The following is a 24,708-nucleotide window of genomic DNA, read 5'->3' as shown; positions in this document are numbered from 1 at the left end:
GACCTTCGACGCCTCTCTACCTGCCTGCTCACAGATCTCCGAGCTTGTCTTGTTTACCCCCTGGACTTCCTCACCTCTCGCTCAACACTCCTAGTAACACTCCTTAATTCCTACACATAGTCTCACACCATACACTCTTGGATTTTTGTCACACTCCATTCCCTTGTTCATTAATAGTATTGTTTCGTTATCATATATATATATATATATATATATATATATATATATATCTTAATAAGATTATCCAGCGAATAGTGCTCGATACCGTGGTAGAGCGCAATATATGTAGGTGTGGGAAAAAATCACAAGACTACTTCATCTCTACAGAACTGTTTCATAAGGGGTTCCCTCAATCATCAGGAGATGATTGAGGGAACCCCTCATGAAACAGTTCTGTAGAGATGAAGTAGTCTTGTGATTCATGAGACAGTTCTGTAGAGACGAAGTAGCCTTGTGATTTTTATATATATTAAATCCTACTACGCCATTGTTGTGTGTGCCGTCTACTCCCCCTTTACACAACACATTTCTAAATTTCTAACCCTTCATTAATTCACTTCGTTCTGGTTTCAAACCCAAGACCTCTGACATACAAAACAAGGAGTAATTGTGTGAGCCACAGGAGCCACTCTAATTGTGCGTAAAAAATTCAGCAAGAAGCGGCTAGGATGACATTTTCAGTAAATATTTGTATATTTATTCATTTGATTTAGTTCACATAAATAATATTTTATTAGTGCTTCTTGACGCAGGCCCCCCACAGATGATGGGGTCCTGGGTTGCTGGATGACTGAAAGGAGAGCTGCATACATTTTTGGAATTACGCCTGTTGTTTACAATCATTATGAAAGACATGACGATGGATGTTATTTTTTTTTTGCATTCTTCAAATATTAATTAAATACAATCACAAGCTTAAAAAGCCCTTAAAAAACCATCCGAACAACTCCATTAGGGTTTTGTACACATATTGTAATTATATATGTAATGTAGTAACGGGCACATTTATAATAATATTTTACATTTATGTATTTTGATCATTTTAAACATATACATCGCATTCATTTCAAAAACGTATCACAACACGTTTGCTTTTTTTCCCTTCATCACTGATTATTACTCACTGCTGCCTTTAAAAGATCCAACAGACATGACAAAACATCACTTACTGTATAAGGTCTGCTGTCTTTAGGATGCCTACTGCTAAGATGTTCATGTATTCCTATTTAAGTGAAGATTGACTCATGATCTTTACAAAGACAAGGGGTTGGAGGGGCCAAGTGTTTTTTCACGTCGTCTTCGCCAGTTTCGGGTCCTAAATGGCTGTCAAAGTGTACCAACTTGTCAGAATACCTACTCAGACTTCTTCTGTCCAGGTGAGATGCATTATTTATGATTTAGAATAAAACTTACAGGGAGCAATGATGTAAACGTCGGGACACACGGGAGGTGATCAAGGCGCCACTACAAATAGTTCATCTTTGTTAGCGCTTATAATAACAATATCATTAATACTTGGTTAATATTCAAATCACAACATGTAAATGGAGTACTGTTGGCAGTTATTTATTGTATGTTATGGGAAAAATAGATGACCTCCCATTGGCTCTGCTGTAGTCTTACTTTTTATTTACGAGTTAGAATGCACTGAAAAAAAAAATCCATCCATCATCATGTCTTTCATAATGATTGTGAATGATTGGCAACATTCCAAAAAAGTGCAGTTCCCCTTTGGGGGGCTGGGTGAAACAAATTAAATTGATTCATTTTGTTGTCTGTTACTTTTTTTTTTCAGGGGATGGAGGAAGGAGGTATTTTTTATATGGGAGACATAATAATATATCTCCTATATGAGAAAACTTCTTGCAACATGCAGTCTTCATTATAGCATTCTTGCATGCATTTCTCGATCTTTACAGTCACACCATCACAGCACGGCACAGTTTTAGGTTCTGATGTTTAGATGGCTCCTGGTCTAGGTGAGGTGCCAGTTGACCCAACCTGTGACCTGATGTGGACCACTCTTCCACGCACAGCTGTAAGCTTACCTGGTTGAGCCTGGAAAACGATCTCTCTGTTGGACGGGACTCTCACATTATCTATGAATTTAACAATTCAACGATATATTTATATTCCACTCAGAATCCATTGCAGCTGATCATGCATATGCAGAATATATTCATAAGGGGGTCTCTACATCTGTGATCCCCTCTATAGGTTTCTTCTTTTTCCCGAGCTGGGGTCTTTTAAGTTTTTTTTGCCCGAGGGTAGATTTAGAACAAAGCATGTTGTGAGTTTGCAAAGCTCTTTGAGACACTTGTTTAAGGAATATATACAAAATTCAAAACCAATAAAGTTGGCATGTTGTGTAATTTGTAAATAAAAACAGAATACAATGATTTGTAAATAGTTTTCAACTTATATTCAATTGAATAGACTGCAAAGACAAGATATTCAATGTTTCAACTGCGAAACTTTTTTTATTTTGCAAATAATCATTAACTTAGGATTTAATGGCAGAAACACGTTGCAAAAAAAGCTGGCTCAGGTGCATTTTTACCACTGCGTTACTTTGTCTTTCCTTTAAACAACACTCAGCAAACGTATGAGAACTGAGGAGACCAATTTTTTAAGTTTTTTAGATGGAATTACAAACCCCGTTTCCATATGAGTTGGGAAATTGTGTTGGATGTACATATAAACGGAATACAAAGATTTGCAAATCCTTTTCAACCCATATTCAATTGAATGTACTACAAAGACAAGATATTTGATGTTCAAACTCCTAAACTTTATTTTTGTTTTTGCAAATAATAATTAACTTAGAATTTCATGGCTGCAACCCGTGTCAAAGTAGTCCGGAAAGGGCACGTTCACCACTGTAATATAGGACCTTTTCTTTTAAAAACACTCAACAAATGTTTGGGAACTGAAGAAAATAATTGTTGAAGCTTTGAAAGTGGAATTCATTCCCATTCTTGTTTTATGTAGAGCTTTAGTCGTTCAACAGTCCGAGGTCTCCACTGTCGTATTTTACGCTTCATAATGCGCCACACATTTTCGATGGAAGACAAGTCTGGACTACGGGTAGGCCAGTCTAGTACCCACCCTCTTTTACTATGAAGCCACAATGTTGTAACATGTGGCTTGGCATTGTCTTGCTGAAATAAGCAGGGGCGTCCATGATAACGTTTTTTGGATGGCAACTTATGTTGCTTCAAAACCTGTATGTACTTTTCAGCCTTAACGGTGCCTTCACATCTTCACAGATGTGTAATATACCCATGCCTTGGGCATGAATACACCCCTATACCATTACAGGTGCTGGCTTTTGAACTTTGCGGTTATAAAAATCCGGGTGGTTCTTTTCTTCTTTGTTCCGGAGGACACAACTTCCCCAGTTTCCAAAAACAATTTGAAATGTGGACTCGTCAGACCACACAACACTCTTACACTTTACTTCAGTCCATCTTAAATGAGCTCCGGGCCAGCAAAACCGGCGGCGTTTCTGGGTGTTGTTGATAAATGGCTTTGGCTTTGCATTGTTGAGTTTTAACTTGCACTTACAGTTGTAGCGACCACATTTTACTGACACTAGTTTTCTGAATTGTTCCGGAACCCATGTGGTGACATCCTTTACACACTGATGTCGGTTGTTGATGCAGTATCGTCTGAGGGATCGAAGGTCATGGACTTAGCCGCTTACGTGCAGTGATTTCTCCAGATTCTCTGAGCCTTTTGAAGATATAACGGACTGTAGATGGTGAAATCCCTAAATTCCTTGCAATAGCTCGTTGAGAAATGTTGTTCTTAAACTGTTGGACAATTTGCTCACGCATTTGTTCACAAAGTGGTGAACTTTGCCCCATCCATGTTTGTGAATGAGTGACCATTTCATGGAAGATAATGGCACCCACCTATTCCCAATTTCCCTGTTCACCTGTGGGATGTTCCAAATAAGTGTTTGATGAGCATTCTTCAAAGTTCTGTCTTTTTTGCCACTTGTGCCAGCTTTTTTTAAACACATTGCAGGGATTAAAACACCAAAGGAAGCTAATATTTGCAAAAAATAACAAAAGTTTTCCAGTTCGACCGGCGTCGTTTTTGGGTGTTGTTGATAAATGGCTTTGGCTTTGCATTGTTGAGTTTTAACTTGCACTTACCATTGTAGCAACCAAATGTTACTGACACTAGTTTTCTGAAGTGTTCCTGAACCCATGTGGTGACATCCTTTACACACTGATGTCGGTTGTTGATGCAGTACCGCCTGAGGGATCGAAGGTCATGGGTTTAGCCGCTTACGTGCAGTGATTTCTCCAGATTCTCTAAACCTTTTGATGATATAACGGACCGTAGATGGCAATAGCTCGTTGATAAATGTTGTTCTTAAACTGTTGGACAATTTGCTCACGCATTTGTTCACAAAGTGGTGAACTTCGCCCCATCCTTGTTTGTGAATGACTGACCATTTCATGGAAGATAATGGCACCTACCTATTCCCAATTTCCCTGTTCACCTGTGGGATGTTCCAAATAAGTGTTTGATGAGCATTCTTCAAAGTTCTCAGTCTTTTTTGCCACTTGTGCCAGTTTTTTTGAAACACTTTGCAGGCATTAAAACGCCAAAGGAAGCTAATATTTGCAAAAAATAACAAAAGTTTTCCAGTTCGACCGGCGGCGTTTGTGGGTGTTGTTGATAAATGGCTTTGGCTTTACATTGTTGAGTTCTAACTTTCATTTCCCATTGTAGCGTCCAAAAGTTATTGACACTAGTTTTCTGAAGTGTTCCTGAGCTCATGTGGTGACATCCTTTACACACTGATGTCGGTTGTTGATGCAGTGCCCCCTGAGGGATCGAAGGTCATGGGTTTAGCCGCTTACGTGCAGTGATTTCTCCAGATTCTCTAAACCTTTTGATGATATAACGGACCGTAGATGGAGAAATCCCTAAATTCCTTGCGATAGCTCGTTGATAAATGTTGTTCTTAAACTGTCGGAAAATTTGCTCACGCATTTGTTCACAAAGTGGTGAACTTCGCCCCATCCATGTTTGTGAATGACTGACTATTTCATGGAAGATAATGGCACCCACCTATTCCCAATTTCCCTGTTCACCTGTGGGCTGTTCCAAATAAGTGTTTGATGAGCATTCTTCAACGGTGTCTGTCTTTTTTGCCACTTGTGCCAGGTTTTTGAAACACTTTGCAGGGATTAAAACGCCAAAGGAAGGTAATATTTGCAAAAAATAACAAAAGTTTTCCAGTTCGAATGTTATATATCTTGTCTTTGAAGTCTATTCCATTGAATATAGGTTGAAAAGGATTAGCAAATCATTGTATTCTGTTTTTATTTACGATTTATGCAATGTGCAAACTTCACTGGTTTTGGGTTTTGTAGATCAATTTTGATTGATTGAGAAAAATGTGGTGTGTGCTGCATGTTCCACATCATAATGAAACCGCACAGGCTGGACAGTTGGAGCATACAATGTCATTTCCATGGTGACAGCCGGCATAGTATCTGCAAAATCCTTGTTTGAAGAGGGCAGTCTGTGCCACTTTTGCTCTTGTTACCAATTGCACACACAGTCTTAGTAGATCACCACAAATTTCATTGTTGGCACACGCTGTTTAGCGGTTGTAGATCAGGACCATACTCAAAATAATGCAACCTAACACACCTGTTCGTCTAACAAAGGCAGGTCATTTATTTCACACAGTCGCTCCTCTCGCAAATTAATTCCAAAATGCAACGAATCAGAACGACTAAAATTAAAACCGGCGTGACCCACAAAGTCAGGGAAATTGCGGTTATACGGCAGTGTAGAAAAGCAACGAACGGTCCCCCGGGGTGCGTACGGTTGTTAAGCAACGGTGGTCCGTCTGGGTAGCATTGCAGGCTTGCGAGGCAGTCCTATACAATGTTTTTCCTCATTTTTTTTTTTACAAGCACCGTGTGGCTCTACCAGCAATACTTCATGAACGACCAAAGTGACAGATACCTATGATTACAGTTGTCAAGTAAAGCAGTCCTTTTAACACGTCAAAGTAGGGCTCTGCACAAGTACGAATCGCACTTTTACTCGGACGGACGGGGCAAAAACTAAACAAAAACAATATTCCACCGTGGGTTTAAGCTCCTGGTAAGTAGAGTCTTAAATATGCTTTGCGGATCTGCCGTCATATTATGTCTTTTATTTATAGAATTATATACACGCGGGTGTTCTTACATAGAAAGAAAAGTAGCACTGCTCATTGTACATGTCTTTGAAGTCAAGAAGTCAAATCCAATGTTCATTATTGACCACGAAGGTGAGGCCGTAAGAGCAGACCTTCGAGCCTCACACACACAAACACACACACAAGGGTGCCTATTTTGTTCTCACACCTACGTAGTCCTTGCAAAGCCATCTTGTAACACAAAGGCAGCGATCCGTACAGGAATACAAGGATATAAGGGGCAATGTCTCGCCTTTTTAGCTCTTTGTTCCAACGTCCAACGAACCTCAAAATGAGACCCTGCGTCAGTTTTAGAGGAACACGCCGAGTGAGGGGCAGAGCGCGAGGGATTCGGACGGAAACTGGCCACAGCTGCGTGGTAGAGGAGCTTCACCGACATCCCACATCCTTGATCAAACAGGGGGATTAGCGGCGGGTTTTTAAATCCTTGGCGCCACACGGGCAAAGCTGTTTTTATCGAGGTGGATATCCTTTCTGTGGTCCCAGGTAATCCAGTCGGCAGCCGTGGATGTGACAGTTTTCACGCCGTTTGTCGAGAAGAGAAAGGGTAGATGAGAGGAAGGGTCTGGCACGAGGCTGGTCCTGTGATGAGAGCTCGCTGTTAGGTCCTCGGATTAATCTGCGACACAGAGGCGGAAGGGGGAAAGAGAAAACACACGTGCTTAGATAGAACAAAAGAGATATAAGTGTACACGGATTAAACCCGGAGGAATTGCTCAGGTTGTGCGCGTCTAAAAGAAAACCCCGCGGGAGTCTTTTGAACTGTTTGGTTCTTTGTGTAAGGCCTATTTCACCTCCTGGATCCTGTTGTTACTAAAAACAGACAACTTAGACAGGAAGAAACAACGCCACCGGAAAAGACACAACCATTATCATCCAGGTGTAGAGATGCTCTTTTCTCACACATATCAGTGTGTATCCAGGTGTAGAGATGCTCTTTACTCACACATATCAGTGTGTCTCCATGTGGTGTACTCTGTGGACCTGATCTACTGAAGGTTTTGAAACACCTGCAAACCTGACCTACTAAGGCCCTGTCCCCATTAAGCCGGATAACTCCTTAAACAAATAATTACTTAACCTAAGCATCCTGTCAGCCCCACTAAACCATCGTTTAACCTCAGAAGCTGTTTGTTTACATGCTTGTTTTATTTCTCTTTGCTATTTGGGCTTATTGGATGCTAATTAGAATACAAACTAAGAATTATCTTTGTCGTCCTTGACATAATCTGTACTGGACCTGGTTTTAAGAACTCGTTAAACCAGCGAGTTTGATATGAATGGCACTTTACACCGGCATACTAGTACAACCACAATTTTTCCGGGAGACTCACAATTTTCAGTGCCCCTACAGGGGTTACCATTTTCCCGAATTTCACCTCAATACCTATATTAAGGGGGCACCATGGAAGCACTGCCTTTAGCATCCTCAACAATCTGTACTAACAGCATGCTAGCTCAGCCACATGTTGTATTTATCTTCTGTAGACTGCAAGACATAGTTGATCAACAGCCATACAGGTCACAATGAGGGTGGCCGTATAAACAACTTTAACACCGTTACAAATATGCGCCACACTGTGAACCCACACCAAACAAGAATGACAAACATATTTTGGGAGAACATACGCTCTGTAACACAACATAAACACAACAGAACAAATACTCAGAATCCCATGCAGCCCTAACTCTAAATTACACACCCCCCGCCCACCCAACCCCGCCCCCTATTGTAGCCCGGAAGAGTTAGGGCTGCATTGGATTCTGTGTATTTTTTCTGTTGTGTTTATGTTGTGTTACGGTGCAGATGTTCTCCCAAAATGTGTTTGTCAATCTTGTTTGGTGTGGGTTCACAGTGTGGTGCATATTTGTAAAAGTATTAAAGTTGTTTATACGGCCACCCTCAGTGTGACCTGTATGGCTGTTGATCAAGTATGTCTTGCAGTCATTTCCGTGGGTCTGCACAAGCCTCATACAATATGTGACTGGGTTGATACACTGTTAGTATGATTGAAAAGCGGACGAGACGGCAGGTTGTAGAGGACGCTAAAGGCAGTGCCATCACGGCACGCTCTAGTATTGATGCCCGGAGGGGAAAACCGGGAGAATGATTTCCCCGGTAGATTGTCGGGAGGGTGATATTCGGGTGTTTCTCAGAAAGATCGCGTGAGTTGGTTAGTACGTTGCTACCCAGTTTCTGCATCCAGTGGCCCCCAGGTAAATTGAGTTTGAGACCCCTGCTTTAAACAATCTAGTTTCATTGACAACCTGGTCTGGTGAATATAGGGTCCTTTTTAAAAAATAATTATAAAATAGAATAAGATAAATAAATTTAAAAAATGTTCTTGAATAAAAAAAGAAAGTAAAACAATATAAAAACAGTTACGTAGAAGCTAGTAATTAATAAAAATGCAGCACCAGCGCCCCCCGCAACCCCAAAGGGAATAAGCGGTAGAAAATGGATGGATGGATGCATGGATGGCATAAAATTAACTGTTAAAGGGCAGCACGGAGACAGAGGGGTTAGTGCGTCTGCCTCGCAATACGAAGGTCCTGAGAAGTCCTGGGTTCAATCCAGGGCTCGGGATCTTTTTGTGTGGAGTTTGCATGTTCTCCCCGTGACTGCGTGGGTTCCCTCCGGGTACTCCGGCTTCCTCCCACTTCCAAATACATGTTTGGCAACATTGAACTGGCCTTAGTGTGTGAATGTTAGTGTGAATGTTGTCTGTCTATCTGTGTTGGCCCTGCGATAAGGTGGCGACTTGTCCAGGGTGTACACCGCCTACCGCCCGATTGTAGCTGAGATAGGCACCAGTGCCCCCTGCAACTTCAAAGGGAATAAGCGGTAGAAAATGGATGGATGGATGGTTAGTACTATTAGTGGACCAGCAACACGCACAATCATGTGTGCTTACGGACTGTATGTATCTCTTGCCGATTGTATTGATATATATTGTAGGAACCAGAATATTAATAACAGAAAGAAACAACGCTTTTGTGTGAATGAGTGTGAATGAGTGTGAATTAGTGTAAATGGGGGAGGGAGTTTTTTTGGGTTAGTGAACTAATTGTAAGTGTATCTGTTTTTTATGTTGATTTAATTAAAAAAAGAGAAACAAAATAATCATATTTTGATATGGTGTACTTAGTCCATAAGTACACAAACGTGTACTTCATGTTAAGTGACATGCCAATTCTTATTTTTACACTTTTTTTCCCCAAATTCCATTGTATGTTATAATCTTCTGACACTACCAGATGGCAGTATAAGTGTCCACATAAGCGGCCCAATTCAGTAGTTTACACAATTTTGGAATTAAAGGCTAAAAGGTGCTGTCCACGCATGTGGCCACTAAGCCTTTAGTTAAGGTTCCCCTCCTTGTATAATTTTTTACACGGGTAAGTGCGCCGTGTATTTCTTGAATCTCCGGCTCTTAGCTTTGTATGGTCTCATTGATCATTTACAAACTAATTTCTGAGAGGAACTGACGCCAGAAAGACCACGCCCCACACAGGAAGTGACGGCCGAAAAAACGCGCCACATCCAGCTTCGTTACAACCTATTTCCAATCGGAAGTAAACACTAGAAAGATGGAGGCAAGTCATCCAGACATGCCCGTGTTTCTCCTTCCTCTATATGTACAGACGCTTGTGGAAAGTAGACATGAATACTTTAAGAATAAGTGATTGGAGCTATTTCGGATACAACACTTCTCAGACGGCAAGAGAACTTTCCAATGTCCGGGTGAGCTGTGATTCTACTTACCGAAAAACTTTGTGCATTTGTCGGAGGGGAGACAACGAGAATGCGGGCTTTGTATTACCTTGCCAATGAGGGAAAACTACAGAAAACAGGGAAAGCTTTTGGACTGGCAAAGCAGACTATGTATGTCGCAGTCTTAACGTCTAGATCCAGAGTATATAAAGTTACCAAAAATGAATGGACAACGAAGGTGAAGGCAAAAGAGTGTGGAGTGTCCTGACCAGATATCTAGATCCCTAGTTTGATTGATGTAAAATTTTCCTAATCACATTGTTTACTTTCACATATCCATTAAAGATTTGATTAATTTATGATGGCTCAGGTCTGTTCACTACAATAGGGCCCCACAGCACACTGGACTCCACAATACTGGATATTGTTCAGATAAGTTCAATTTAATTTAAGAACTTGCACACAAAGCAACACTGGAGGTGACTAAGTCGTGCGTATTTTCCGCACATGCGTACTAGGTCACAATGCGCCGGCTGACTGAGAGGGGAGGGGGTCTTAAACGACCATTGTGTGTGTGTGGACAAGGATAAGGTTAGGTGGGATAACCTTTGCCGGCTTACTGTAGAAGGGGCCTAAGATCACGCGGATAGGGTTTGCGTCCCTAAAATGGAGAGTGCAATCCACTTAGCGAGTCCGTCTTCATGTACATGCAGAATCAAATCTGATTCTTTGAACGCCTACAAAACTTGGATGAGGCTATGCAAATATAGTGAAGTGAATTTTTGTGAATTATATTTATATAGCGCTTTTTCTCTAGTGACTCAAAGCGCTTTACATAGTGAAACCCAATATGTAAGTTACATTTAAACCAGTGTGGGTGGCACTGGGAGCAGGTGGGTAAAGTGTCTTGCCCAAGGACACAACGGCAGTGACTAGGTTGGCAGAAGCGGGAATTGAACCTGCAACCCTCAAGTTGCTGGCACGGCCACTCTACCAACCGAGCTAAACCGCTATAATCATTCAGCATTCGTATAGTGATTCATGAAGACTTATAATGCTCTGCGGATGCTGTTTTGCATCTATATTTAGCATGTAAGAAAAAGTATCTAATTTAAAAATATTGGGTGCACTTTAGCCTGCAGTGTAATCTTTGATCAGGCGCTGTATGTGCAATAGGGGTGTGGGAAAAAATCGATTCGAATACGTTGGGCAATTCAGAATCGATCCCCATTTTTTTTTAAATCGATTTATTATTTTTTTTTTTTTGTCAATCCAACAAACCACTACACAGCAATAAATAAATGATAAATGGGTTGTACTTGTATAGCGCTTTTCTACCTTCAAGGTACTCAAAGCGCTTTGACACTACTTCCACATTTACCCATTCACACACACATTCACACACTGATGGAGGGAGCTGCCATGCAAGGCGCCAACCAGCACCCATCAGGAGCAAGGGTGAAGTGTCTTGCTCAGGACACAACGGACGTGACGAGGTTGGTTTTAGGTGGGATTTGAACCAGTGACCCTCGGGTTGCGCACGGCCACTCTCCCACTGCGCCACGCCGTCCCTATACCATAACAATGCAATCCAATTCCAAAACCAAACCTGACCCAGCAACACTCAGAACTGCAATAAACAGAGCAATTGAAAGGAGACAAACACGACACAGAACAAACCAAAAGTAGTGAAACAAAAATGAATATTATTAAAAACAGTATCAATATTAGGTATCATTTCAGCATAGCAGTGATTAAAAATCCCTTATTGACATTATCATTAGACATTTATGGATTGAACTTTCACAGTATCATGTTAGACCCGTTCGACATCCATTGCTTTTGGTTCCCCTAGAGGAGGGGTGGGGGGGTTACCACATATGCGGTCCTCTCCAAGGTTTCTCAAAGTCATCATTGTCACCGATTTCCCACTGGGTGTGAGTTTTCCTTGCCTTTATGTGGGCTCTACTGCGGATGTCGTTGTGGTTTGTACAGCCCTTTGAGAGACTAGGGATTTTGGGCTATATAAAAATCATTGATTGATTTATAAAAATAATAAAAAAAGAACAATATTGTCACAGTGGCTTACACTTGCATCGCATCTCATAAGCTTGACATTACAGTGTCCAATATTTTCACAAAGATAAAATAAGTCATATTTTTGGTCCGTTTAATAGTTAAACAAATTTACATTATTGCAATCAGTTGATAAAACATTGTCCTTTACAATTATAAAAGCTCTTTATAAAAAAAATCTACTACTCTGCTTGCATGTCAGCAGACTGGGGTAGATCCGGCTGAAATCCTATGTATTGAATGAATACAGAATCGTTTTGAATCGGAAAAATATCGTTTTTGAATCGAGATTTGAATCGAATCGAAAAAAATCAATAAATTATCGAATCGTGACCCCAAGAATCGATATTGAATCGACTCATGGGACACCCAAAGATTCTCAGCCCTTAAGTGCAACATAAAAATAAAAAAAATATTGTAATTAATATACCACATACTTATAATGTTTGATTTAATTTCAACCAGACATTATCTTGCCTAAAAGTAAGCCACCCCATCCAAGCAAAGGATTTCCTCCAATCCAGTGAAATGACTTTGGATTGACTAAATGGGATCAGTGCCCCTTCTGTGGAATCTAAGCTGTCTGTCCGTGACTCTGGTTCAGGGACTTTTATTCAGCCCAGATTGCAGACCTGGACACATTTCAATGGCGCTTTGTGAACCCTTTAGACTGCTTTTGAATGGTCTACTTTCCAGCGTCTTCCTCAAGCCACAGCTCAGTTTAAACTCTGTGTGGATGTTGTCTTGAGCTGCTGAGGTTTATAACTCTCTTTTCTGTTTCACGGACAGGAATGTTAAACATACGGCCCGCGGGCCTGATCAGGTTCAATCCGGTTTGCTAAATGCATTTTTGCAGGGGACGGCGTGGCGAGGTTGGGTGAGTGTCAGTGCCACCAACCTCAGGGTTCCTGGGTCAATCCCCACCTTCTACCAACCTCGTCACATCCGTTGTGTTCTTGGGCAAGACACTTCGCCCTTGCTCCTGATAGGTTGTTGCGTGGCAGCTCCCGCTGTCAGTGTGTGAATGTGGAAATAGTGTCAAAGCGCTTTGGGTACCTTGAAGGTAGAAAAGCGCTGTGGAGGTTGCCGTCCAGGGGGTTCTTCTGACCACCCAGCACCGACGCGAGAGCCTGGTTCAGGGTTACAATACAGTTTATTTTGAAATAAAGTCCGCGGGTTGCTTTCCAACAATTGTCTTGTTGTCTGTGTCTGCCTCGCTCTCACTCTCATGCCAGCTACCCTCCAGCTTCAACAACCTCTCTTCTCCCGGCGGCTGCTTATACAGGGCGACAGGTGATTAGATAACAAGGCCCACCTGGGCCATATACGCACCTGTCGCTGACTTTGAGGCCCGTCGTGGCACACTCCGTTCCACTACAGGCTCGCAGGCCACGCCCCCCCTCCACAAGCACTATAAAAGTATAACCCATTTACCATTTTTAAATTAAATAAACTGCTGTTTTAATATGTCCAATGAATGACGTAATTGCAATTCTGTTCGGTGAGCAATTAGTATACCAAGCCAATATACACGGTAAAGCGGGGCTGCGACTCCTCACCCGCGCCCCAATGACAAACAAACAGGAGTAAAATAAACAATTGCTAAACCTATTTAAAATTTTCTCTTCAGCATTGACCTGTTGAAAAGAGTGAAAAGAGAATTGCAATAGTCAATACGAGACAAAATGTACGCGTGAATGATCATTCCGAGATCCAATTTTGACAAAAAATGTTCTCTACTTTAGAAATATTTCTTCGGATTGTTTACGGTTGGGAGACAGAGTGGAGGAAGAGGTCTGCCCTCTCAGAGTGCTTTTCGAGTTTATATTTTAGTTATTTTTATATTCCTTTTCCTTTACCTCCATTGTCCCTCCATCCATTTTCTATGCAGTTTGTCCTCATTAGGGGGACGGGTATCCCAGCTGACTACGGGCAAGATGTGGCGTACACCCTGTACTTGCCACAAGCCAATCACAGGGCATACATACAAACCCCGTTTCCATATGAGTTGGGAAATTGTGTTAAATGTAAATATAAACGGAATACAATGATTTGTAAATCATTTTCAACCAATATTAAGTTGAATATGCTACAAAGACAACATATTTGATGTTCAAACTGATAAACATTTTTAGTTTTGCAAATAATCATTAACTTTAGGATTTGATGCCAGCAACACGTGACAAAGAAGTTGGGAAAGGTGGCAATATATACTGATAAAGAGGAGGAATGCTCATCCAACACTTATTTGGAATATCTCACAGGTGTGCAGGCTGATTGGGAACAGGTGGGTGCCATGATTGGGTATAAAAGTAGCTTCCATGAAATGCTAAGTAATTCACAAACAAGGATGGGGCGAGGGTCACCACTTTGTAATCAAATCGTCAAACAGTTTTAAAACAACATTTCTCAACAAGTTATTGCAAGGAATTTAGGGATTTTACCATCTACGGTCCGTAAAATCCTCAAAAGGTTAAGAGAATCTGGAGAAATCACTGCATGTGAGCCATGATATTAGGGACCTTTGAACCCTCAGGCGGTACTGCATCAAGAACCGATATCAGTTTGTAAAGGATATCACTACATGGGCTCAGGAACACTTCATAAAACCACTGTCAGTAACTACAGTTGGTCGCTACATCTGTAAGTGCAAGTTAAAACTCTACTATGCAAAGCGAAAGCCATTCATCAACAACACCCAGGAATGCCACCGGCTTTGCTGGGCCTGAGCTCATCTAAGATGGACTGATGCAAAGTGGAAAAGTGTTCTGTGGTCTGATGAGTCCACATTTAAAATTTATATTTGGAAACTGTGGACATGGTGTCCTCCGGAACAAAGAAGAAAATAACCATCCGGATTGTTATAGGCGCAAAGTTCAAAAGCCAGCATCTGTGATGGTATGGGGGTGTATTAGTGCCCAAGGCATGGGTAACTTACACATCTGTAAAGGCACCATTAATGCTGAATGGTCCATACAGGTTTTGGAGCAACATATGTCGTCATCCAAGCAACGTTATCATGGACGCCCCTGCTTATTTCAGCAAAACAATGCCAAGCCATGTGTTACAACAGCGTCGCTTCATAGTAAAAGAGTACTTTCCTGGCCCACCTGCAGTTCAGACATGTCTCCCATCGAAAATGTGTGGCGCATTATGAAGTGTAAAATACGAAAACGGGGACCCCGGACTGTTGAACGACTAAAGCTCTACATATAACAAACAATGGGAAATAATTCCACTTTCAGAGCTTCAACAACTAGTTTCCTCAGTTCCCAAATGGATTGAAAAGGATTTGCAAATCATTGCATTCCGTTTATAGTTAAATTTAACACAATTTCCCAACTCATATGGAAACGGGGTTTGTAAATAAAAAATCAGTCACACTCACATTCACACCTATGGACAAGTCATAGTCTCTAAATAACTCAACTTCTATGTTTTGGGACCCTGCAGGAAGCTGAAGAATAACATGCTAACCTCCAATCTCCAGACTGTGAGGCCAAAATGCCAACTATTTATCCACTGTGTGGCTCAGATATCAATGTTTTATTTTGTGCGATCACCTTACATATACAACAACATGCACTGGCCACAGATACACGTACAGTATGCTATCTCGTATTGATTAGTTACATTGTTGAACGTTTGATACCACCGAAGAACCTAAATGTAATACCAAAATCCTAATTTGTGTGATCTCTGTGGTGTTTTTCACATTTTTTTCAACCAGGCATTTTACTTTTAGATTGTGTTGTGAACACACCTGGGGTCCAAACAAACAAACGGGGCCATGTCGAAACCCCATAATCCTGATCAGCAACCATACAGCTGTGACATTTTGAGCAGGCTTGGCAGGTGCGTGGACCTGATTGTGAGAGGTGGTATTTGCGACATATTGAGCTATATCACGCTGAGAGCCACATTTACTAAACAGTTGATTTTTAGGTGCAGACGCAATGCCTGAAATAATTTATCCGTACTTACACAACACAACATATTATATTTAAGGAAAATTACTGGTCCTAAATACCCACATTTGCTTAATCTGCTAACTAGGGTACAACGTTGATTTGAGTATATATATATATATATATATATATATATATATATATATATATATATATATATATATATATATATGTATACAGTGGGGCAAAAAAGTATTTAGTCAGCCACCGATTGGGCAAGTTCTCCCACTTAAAAAGATGACAGAGGTGTGTAAATTTCATCATAGGTACACTTCAACTGTGAGAGACAGAATGTGAAAAAAAAATCCAGGAATTCACATTGTAGGAATTTTAGATAATTTATTTGTAAATGATGGTGGAAAATAAGTATTTGGTCAACCATTCAAAGCTCTCACTGATGGAAAGAGGTTTTGGCTCAAAATCTCACGATACATGGCCCCATTCATTCTTTCCTTAACACGGATCAATCGTCCTGTCCCTTTAGCAGAAAAACAGCCCCAAAGCATGATGCCCCCCCCCCCCCATGCTTCACAGTAGGTATGGTGTTCTTGGGATGCAACTGTATTCTTCTTCCTCCAAACACGACGAGTTGAGTTTATACCAAAATGGATACATGGATGATACAGCAGAGGATTGGGAGACCGTCATCTGGTCAGATGAAACCAAAATAGAAATTTTTACCGCGTACCTTTGGTAAGTGCTGGAGTGAGTAGAGGTTTTAAAATAATTAGCGCATGCTTACTTTTACCGCATGCCTTTGGTAAGCGCAGGAGTGAGAAGAGGTTTTAAATTAATTAACGCCCCGGCAGCAATTCAAGGAAATACGGTATATCTGTCAGTAGACTAGCTATCAAAGCACTAAAAACTGTCGTGGGTTTACGTAATTCACCCACAGAACTTTAGTTATTAGAGGGTACCGGTCAGACGCTTTTTCACAGAACACATTAAAGTTAAGAAAATGCTGCTCCGTTATTGATTTAAGTACAGTCTGAATGTCATTAAAACAGTTAGCTCAATTTTCTGACACTTCTTCCACTGCCGTCCTTGCACGCTACACCGCTGCAACAAAGATGACAGGTAGAAGATGCCGCCCAAAGGTGAGCCAAGTAAATAAGACCGCCAACAAAACGGCGCATCCTGAAGATACTGTCAGAAAGCTACTTGAAAATGGTCTGTAAAACATAATCAATGCAACTTTTTCACCAAAGAACCACCATCACATGTCATGAAGAACACAAGTTAATCTTTTAAATTTAGATACAAAAATCATAATATGACCCTTTAATGCGCCTTATGATCTGGTGCGCCTTTTGTATGAAAATAGACTTGAATAGACCCACTCATCATCAGTGCGCCTTTTAATCCGGTGCGCCCAATGGTCTGAAAAATATGGTACATTACTCAATTACTATTGACTCGTCTCAGTTTTGTCAGATGGCCGTCCAAACAATTTGTTCACCTCTTCAGTGAACCTTTTAATAAAGCCGTCTTGTGAGCACGTGTGTCCCGCATTTGCATCAAAAGGTGTGTTTAAAAAACGACCCCTGCCAGAACAGCAGCTGTAACAGGTTGGGCTTTACAGCTCCGTTTTCATCTGAGGTATGATCCACCAGAGGTTTCTTAGCATAAAAGGGAATAAGCGGTAGAAAATGGATGGATGGAGCATAAAAGAGATTATATGCAAATGCTGACACTTCAACGTACAAACACAAGGATGTATGAATGTGTGTGTATGTGTTTGACAAGGGTGTCCTTTGTCCCTTTTTGTCATGTGCCTCTTTAAACGAGCTTTTTCCACCATATCTCATCCTTGCTAAGAGCAAACCTAATTGCATTCTAATTTGGTGGATGCATTAAATTACAATTGAAGCAGGTTTCAGTTTGTGGAAGGAGCTGGGTCCAATTACCTTAGCGAAACTATTTTAAACCACACTAGGATTTACCCTTGCTGTCTGTTGTTTAACAAATCAGTCCGGCCAGCTGCCAACGGCACCCTTTAAAAACAGAAGACGTCACACAACAATAAGCATTAAGGTCCATTCGATGTAATTTTATGTTAATTAACAATAAAAAAAAAAAATCTAACTGTCCAGGTTGTCTTAGAATACGTCTTGCCTTTCAACAAACTTCGAAAGGACAGCTCTAAAGTTAAAGTTAAAGTCCCAACGATAGTCACACACACACTAATTGTGGTGAAATTGGACCCATCCGACCCTTCCCCATGTTCACCCCCGCCGAGGTGAGGGGAGCAGTGAGCAGCGGCGATGGCTGTGCTCGGGAATCATTTGGTGATTGATTTAAGCCCCAATTCCAACCCTTGATGCCATACTTGCCAACCTTGAGACCTCCGATTTCGGCAGGTGGGGGGAGTGGGGTGAGGGGGGCGTAGTCGGGGGTGGGGTGGAGGCGTGGTTGGGGCGGGGGGCGTGGTTAAGAGAGAAGGAGTATATTTACATCTACTACTCGAGTATTTCATATACATATATATATATATATATATATATATATTATTATATCCATCCATCCATTTTCTACCGCTTATTCCCTTTTGGGGTCGCGGGGGGCGCTGGCGCCTATCTCAGCTACAATCGGGCGGAAGGCGGGGTACGCCCTGGACAAGTCGCCACCTCATCGCAGGGCCAACACAGATAGACAGACAACATTCACACTCACATTCACACACTAGGGCCAATTTAGTGTTGCCAATCAACCTATCCCCAGGTGCATGTCTTTGGAAGTGGGAGGAAGCCGGAGTACCCGGAGGGAACCCACGCATTCACGGGGAGAACATGCAAACTCCACACAGAAAGATCCCGAGCCTGGATTTGAACCCAGGACTGCAGGACCTTTGTATTGTGAGGCAGACGCACTAACCCCTCTTCCACCGTGAAGCCCTCTATATATATATATATATATATATACATATATATATATATATATATATATGTGTGTGTGTGTGTATGAAATACTTGACTTTCAGTGAATTCTAGCTACAGTATATATATTTATTTTATTATATATATATTTGTATTTGATAGGCACCGATCAAATACACAGTAATACAAACACAGTTGTTCTACTAACTGTACTGTGCTTGCTGGTTACTAAAAAAAACAACAACGACACTTACCTTTCACTATTTGAGTAACTTTTGTTCTGCCATTTATTTCTTCATTTTGCTCGTCGACGGTGTAATATATTGGGTTGGAGTCAATAACCAGGCGAGGTGATGAAGTTATGTCTCTTTACTGTGGGCTTCAGAACAGACTCCCTCACTTGCCGTCAGGTGCCCAACACCACGTAAATCGTTGGCAATCAAAAAGCAACCCCATAACGCTAAAGCCAACATTCACCAGGAGATGGCAACAGACAACATAGAATCACTCTATTACAGACAGCGTCGCCATGGCTGTAACTTCCTCGTTCTTCTGCTTTGTCTTCTTGTGTGTGCAGTTTTTTATTAAAATCCGTAGATGTTGTAACATGATTGGGCAGGCAAGTTGTTTGTATAGTGGGAAAGCGGACGTGAAAACAGGCTGTCACCACTTAGGTCCGCAAGAAGCTGGAAGAGGCATGGCCTCCAGGTCCGGCGGAATTTCGGGAGAAAATTTCTTCCGGGAGGTTTTTGGGAGAAGCACTGAATTTCGGGAGTCTCCCGAAAACTCTGGGGGGGTTGGCAAGTATGCTTGAAGTTGAGTACCAAGCAGGGAGGCAACGAGTCCCATTTTTATAGTCTTCGGTATGACTCGGCTGGGGTTTGAACTCATGACCTTCCAGTCTCAGGGCGGACACTCTAACCACAAGGCCACTGAGCAGGTGTACTATCCAAGTCCATGAGCAGGAAATAATGAAACCTGTTGGGTGAGAGGAGAAACGTCTTCCAAGACAACCTGAACAGTACAGTAGCGCACCAGCCAATGCCCGAAAAGCACAATAACCTGTGAGTAATCTAATGAGAATATCCACAGACAATAAAATTGGATGGAATTTCCCGCTGAACCAGAATAAAACATGTAATGACGGTGCTTTGTGCAGCAGTTAAAAACATGAGTTTTTACAGGTCTATTTTTGTAAGCCCCAATCTCGTTCGATTTGTGTGCGCTTTGATACATGGTGTTTCTTTAGTTAAAAAAAACTGTACTGAGGTCAATCTTTCCATTTTTGATTTCCGAAATGTTGAGCAGATCTCTTTTGCTTTGAAAACCCACTCGTAAAAGGCTGCTATTTTGCATATTTCGCACCCTGGTCTTTTTAAATAAATCAGCAAGTGGTTCTTGAAACCGCACTTGTAAGGGAGGCCAGACCAATGTAGCTGTGCCATGTGTACCATGGTCAAGCTCACTCCCTGACACATGAAGAGTTTGCGATGGACACTGAGTTGACAGCTCAAGTTTTAGCTCGGTGCCTAGCATGCTTGTATCTCATTCAGGTTGCGGGACCCAGGTTCGAGCTCCGGGAGGAACGGAATCAAAAGCTGGACCAGGTGAGTTACACAAGCAAACTGACTGGTTCCATGCTCAACAACCATTAATTGTTATTGACGGCGGTGAAAAAGAACTGATTTAGTTGAGGTCGATGTTTTGCACTTACTATGTATCAGTGGCAGATGTGGGTAGAGTAGCCAGATATTGTACTCAAGTAAGAGTAGTGTTACTTTAGAGATGTATTACTCAAGTAAAAGTAAGGGGTAGTCACCCAAATATTTACTTGAGTAAAAGTAAAAAGTATGTTGTGAAAAAACTACTCAAGTACTGAGTATCTGATGAGTAACCTGTCCGTTTAATGATGACGGCAACAAGTAATGCACAAAAACATGAACATAGCAATGAACAAATTCAGAGCTAGGAATTTCTCTCAAGCAACTAAAACAATAATATACATAAAATATTATATATTTGGTTTTACACTGTAGTGAAAACAAAATTGAAAATGTATTTTACCTTTGCAACCTCATTATACTATTGGCTAAGTTTTATATTCATAAATGTAAGTTTCTCAATACCCGACCTGTTTTTTGTGCCTTTAAAAAAGATTTAGAACTCTACATTAAAACACTCTACCTCTAACAACCCAAAAGCTTTGAAAGCGATGATGATGTGTTCTAAAATTAAATTATTCACTGATATGGCTTTGCATTTTGTTTATTTTATACATATATATATATATATATATGTATATATATCCATCCATCCATCCATTTTCTACCGCTTATTCCCTTTTGGGGTGGCGGGGGGCGCTGGCGCCTATCTCAGCTACAATCGGGCGGAAGGCGGGGTACACCCTGGACAAGTCGCCACCTCATCGCAGGGCCAACACAGATATATATATATATATATATATATATATATATATTTATATATATATATATATATATTGCATTCTATTTTAGTTACTTTGAATTTACAACCTCCTGGCGCTGTTTTGTACGGTTTTATACTGTTTTGTACTGTTTTTGTACTTACTTTGATTATAATTTTCAACTGTTTGTAAATGTAGAAATTTATAAATAAAGGTTTTTAAAAATAAAAAAAAAGTGTGCAGTTAATCATGTGACCGCATGGCTCTGATTGATTGGTGAAACGGAGTCAAACGTCACCAGTGACTGCATTTGATTGGTGAAACGCAGGCATGTGATAGATCCTACTTTGAAGTTCTTTCTGACAAAACAAACAAAGCGTGCATTAACAGATCAATTATGGTTATGGTTTTGAAATGTTAAATATGAATTTAAATGTGAATGTTAAATCTTTAAATCTTAAAGTAAATGTTAAAAATAAATTTCAAATCCAAATATAAATGTTACATCTAAATATCAATGTTAAATTTCAAATATAAATCCTAATTCTAATAGTAAATGTTAAAAAACAAATGTTGAATCTAAATGTAAATATAAAGTTTGAGGAGCGGAGTAAAAGTAGCATTTCTTCTCTATAAATATACTCACGTAAAAGTAAAAGTATGTTGCATTAAAACTACTCTTAAAAGTACAATGCATCCCAAAAGTTACTCAAGTAGATGTAACGGAGTAAATGTAGCGCGTTACTACCCACGTCTGATCAGTGGTGTGCCGTCAGGACCAGCAAGGCCTTCTCTGCTGGCCTAACATAACCAGAAATCATTATCATGAATACAGATAAACGTAATTTTTTTTTTACTTTCCCTAAATATCTTAAAGTATTCATAAACTCTTCATGTCATATTATGCTCCTTCCAGCTCTGTTATAGAGTTTTTATCCAATCAGAATTCAGCTAGCTTATGTTGCCATGCTGTCCGAAATCTGCCAAAGGCCTTCAGAATCAACAATGCGGGCGTCCATGCACTGTAAGTGAAGGGACACATACAGTTGATAGACAGTTGCGATAGCCAATAAAATCACGAATTGTTGTCAGTAAGGCCTTCTAGCTGGCCTCACGTTGAACTTGACATTTACGCGTCCTATAATTGGAAACTCACCGGGACCGTTTGCAGATTAATTTGAGAACACATAGAGTTGATAGACAGTTGCCACAGCCAATCAGATCACAAGTTGTTGACAGTAGCCGCTCTAGGTAGCCTGATGTTAACGAGACTGAGATTAGATACTCCCTTGTCATTCCAAAGTGAGAATCCAATCACAAGTTGCAAATTAACAGGAAGTGTTGACCCACAAAGAAGGATAAGAAAACACTGATTAGGTGGCAGATATGTAGGTGATATAAGAACTCCGTTACCCAGCATGCCACAGTAGTGAAGAGTAATCGCAGGAGCCCTGTTTAGGTTGTTTAATGTAGCCATGCCGTTTGTTATTGCTGGATGTTATTGATGAGCACGCTGTGGAGTAAACTTCAAGAACCCAGCCAACACGCCTCGTCTGCATCTTTTATGATTAGGCAAGACAAGACATATATTTGCAAGGCCATTTTCAAGAAGGACACTTAAAGAGAAACTACAAACCCCGTTTCCGTATTGTCACGTGGGGGTCGCATTTTAATGCGGGATCGTTCCTCCAACGCAAACATAGACACTCCGGACAACAACTAAAAGGTAAGAATGATTTAATAACAAAACACTGGTACAAAAACAGACGAAAAGAAATGCGTGGCGAAAGCACAGAAGCTAATGCTAACACTAGCACAGGATCAGGTAACAAGAAATCTAGGATTACCAACGAAACAGTTGCATACCGCAAACAAGGGACCAAGACCGACTGACGGGACAAGGCAGGCTTAAATAAGGAAGTAATTAACAAAAACAGGTGTGCGTCTGGAACCCTCAGCAGGTGAAATTAATATGTTGCCATGGTGACCAAACTGACTCACAAAAAGGTACACAAACAACAAAGGGAGTCCAAACTAACAGAAAATAACTAAACTAAACATGATCCAGACTACGGATCATGACACGTATGAGTTGGGAAATTGTGTTAGATGTAAATATAAACGGAATACAATGATTTGCAAATCCTTTTCAGCCCATATTCAGTTGAATATGCTACAAAGACAACATATTTGATGTTCGAACTCATAAACTTTATTTTTTTTGCAAATAATAATTAAATTATAATTTCATGACTGCAACACGTGCCAAAGTAGTTGAGAAAGGGCATGTTCACCACTGTGTTACATCACCTTTTCTTTTAACAACACTCAATAAATGTTTGGGAACTGAGGAAACTAATTGTTGAAGCTTTGAAAGTGGAATTCTTTCCCATTCTTGTTTTATGTAGAGCTTCAGTCCTTCAACAGTCCGGGGTCTGCGCTGTTGTATTTTACGCTTCATAATGCGCTCCCATTTTCGATGGGAGACAGTTCTGGACTGCAGGCGGGCCAGGAAAGTACCCGCACTGTTTTTTAACGAAGCCACGCTGTTGTAACACTTGTCTTGCTAAAATAAGCAGGGGCGTCCATGATAACATTGCTTGGATGACAACATATGTTGCTCCAAAACCTGTATGGATCTTTCAGCATTAATGGTGCCTTCACAGATGTGTAAGTTACCCATGCCTTGGGCACTAATACACCCCCATACCATCACAGATGCTGACTTTTGAACTTTGCGCCTATAACAATCCGGATGGTTATTTTCCTCTTTGTTGTGGAAGACACCACGTCCTCTGTTTCCAAATATAATTTGAAATGTGGACTCGTAAGACCACAGATCACCTTTCCACTTTGCATCAGTACATCTTAGATGAGCTCGGGCCCAGCCAAGCCGGCGGCGTTTCAGGATATTGTTGATAAATGGGTTTGGCTTTGCATAGCAGAGTTTTAACTTGCACTTACAGATGTAGCGACCAACTGTAGTTACTGACAGTGTTTTTATGAAGTGTTCCTGAGCCCATGTGGTGATATCCTTTACACACTGATGTCGGTTTTTGATGCAGTACAGCCTGAGGGATCAAGAGTCCGTAATATCATCGCTTACGTGCAGTGATATCTCCAGATTCCCTGAACATTTTGATGATTTTATGGACCGTAGATGGTAAAATCCCCAAATTCCTTGCAATAGCTCCTTGAGAAATGTTGTTCTAAAACTGTTCGACAATTTGCTAACAAATTGGTGATCCTTGCCCCATCTTTGTTTGTGAATTACTTAGCATTTCATGGAAGCTGCTTTTATACCCAATCATGGCACCCACCTGTTCCCAATTAGCTTGCACACCTGTGGGATGTTCCATATGACGTTTAATGAGCATTCCTCAACTTTATCAGTATTTATTGCCACATTTCCC

The 24,708-nt window shown here is 40.9% G+C and overlaps 1 protein-coding gene across 2 annotated transcripts in view; it reads right to left on the bottom strand.

Moving 5' to 3' along the window:
* Positions 1 to 2,451: 2,451 nt before the first annotated feature.
* The window catches only part of LOC133535271 (chemokine-like protein TAFA-1), a 450,393-nt gene continuing 428,136 nt past the window's right edge, over positions 2,452 to 24,708 (bottom strand). For both annotated transcript variants that reach the window (XR_009802190.1, XM_061874948.1), the window contains one exon: positions 2,452 to 6,857. Coding sequence is in view for 1 of the 2 variants with exons in the window: in XM_061874948.1 (XP_061730932.1) it covers positions 6,840 to 6,857 (18 nt within the window). In the remaining variant the exon portion in view is untranslated. The remainder of the gene's footprint in view (positions 6,858 to 24,708) is intronic.

Source organism: Nerophis ophidion, linkage group LG16, assembly GCF_033978795.1.
Source record: "Nerophis ophidion isolate RoL-2023_Sa linkage group LG16, RoL_Noph_v1.0, whole genome shotgun sequence".
NCBI lineage: Eukaryota > Metazoa > Chordata > Actinopteri > Syngnathiformes > Syngnathidae > Nerophis > Nerophis ophidion.
This window is presented reverse-complemented; position numbering and strand designations above follow the sequence as displayed.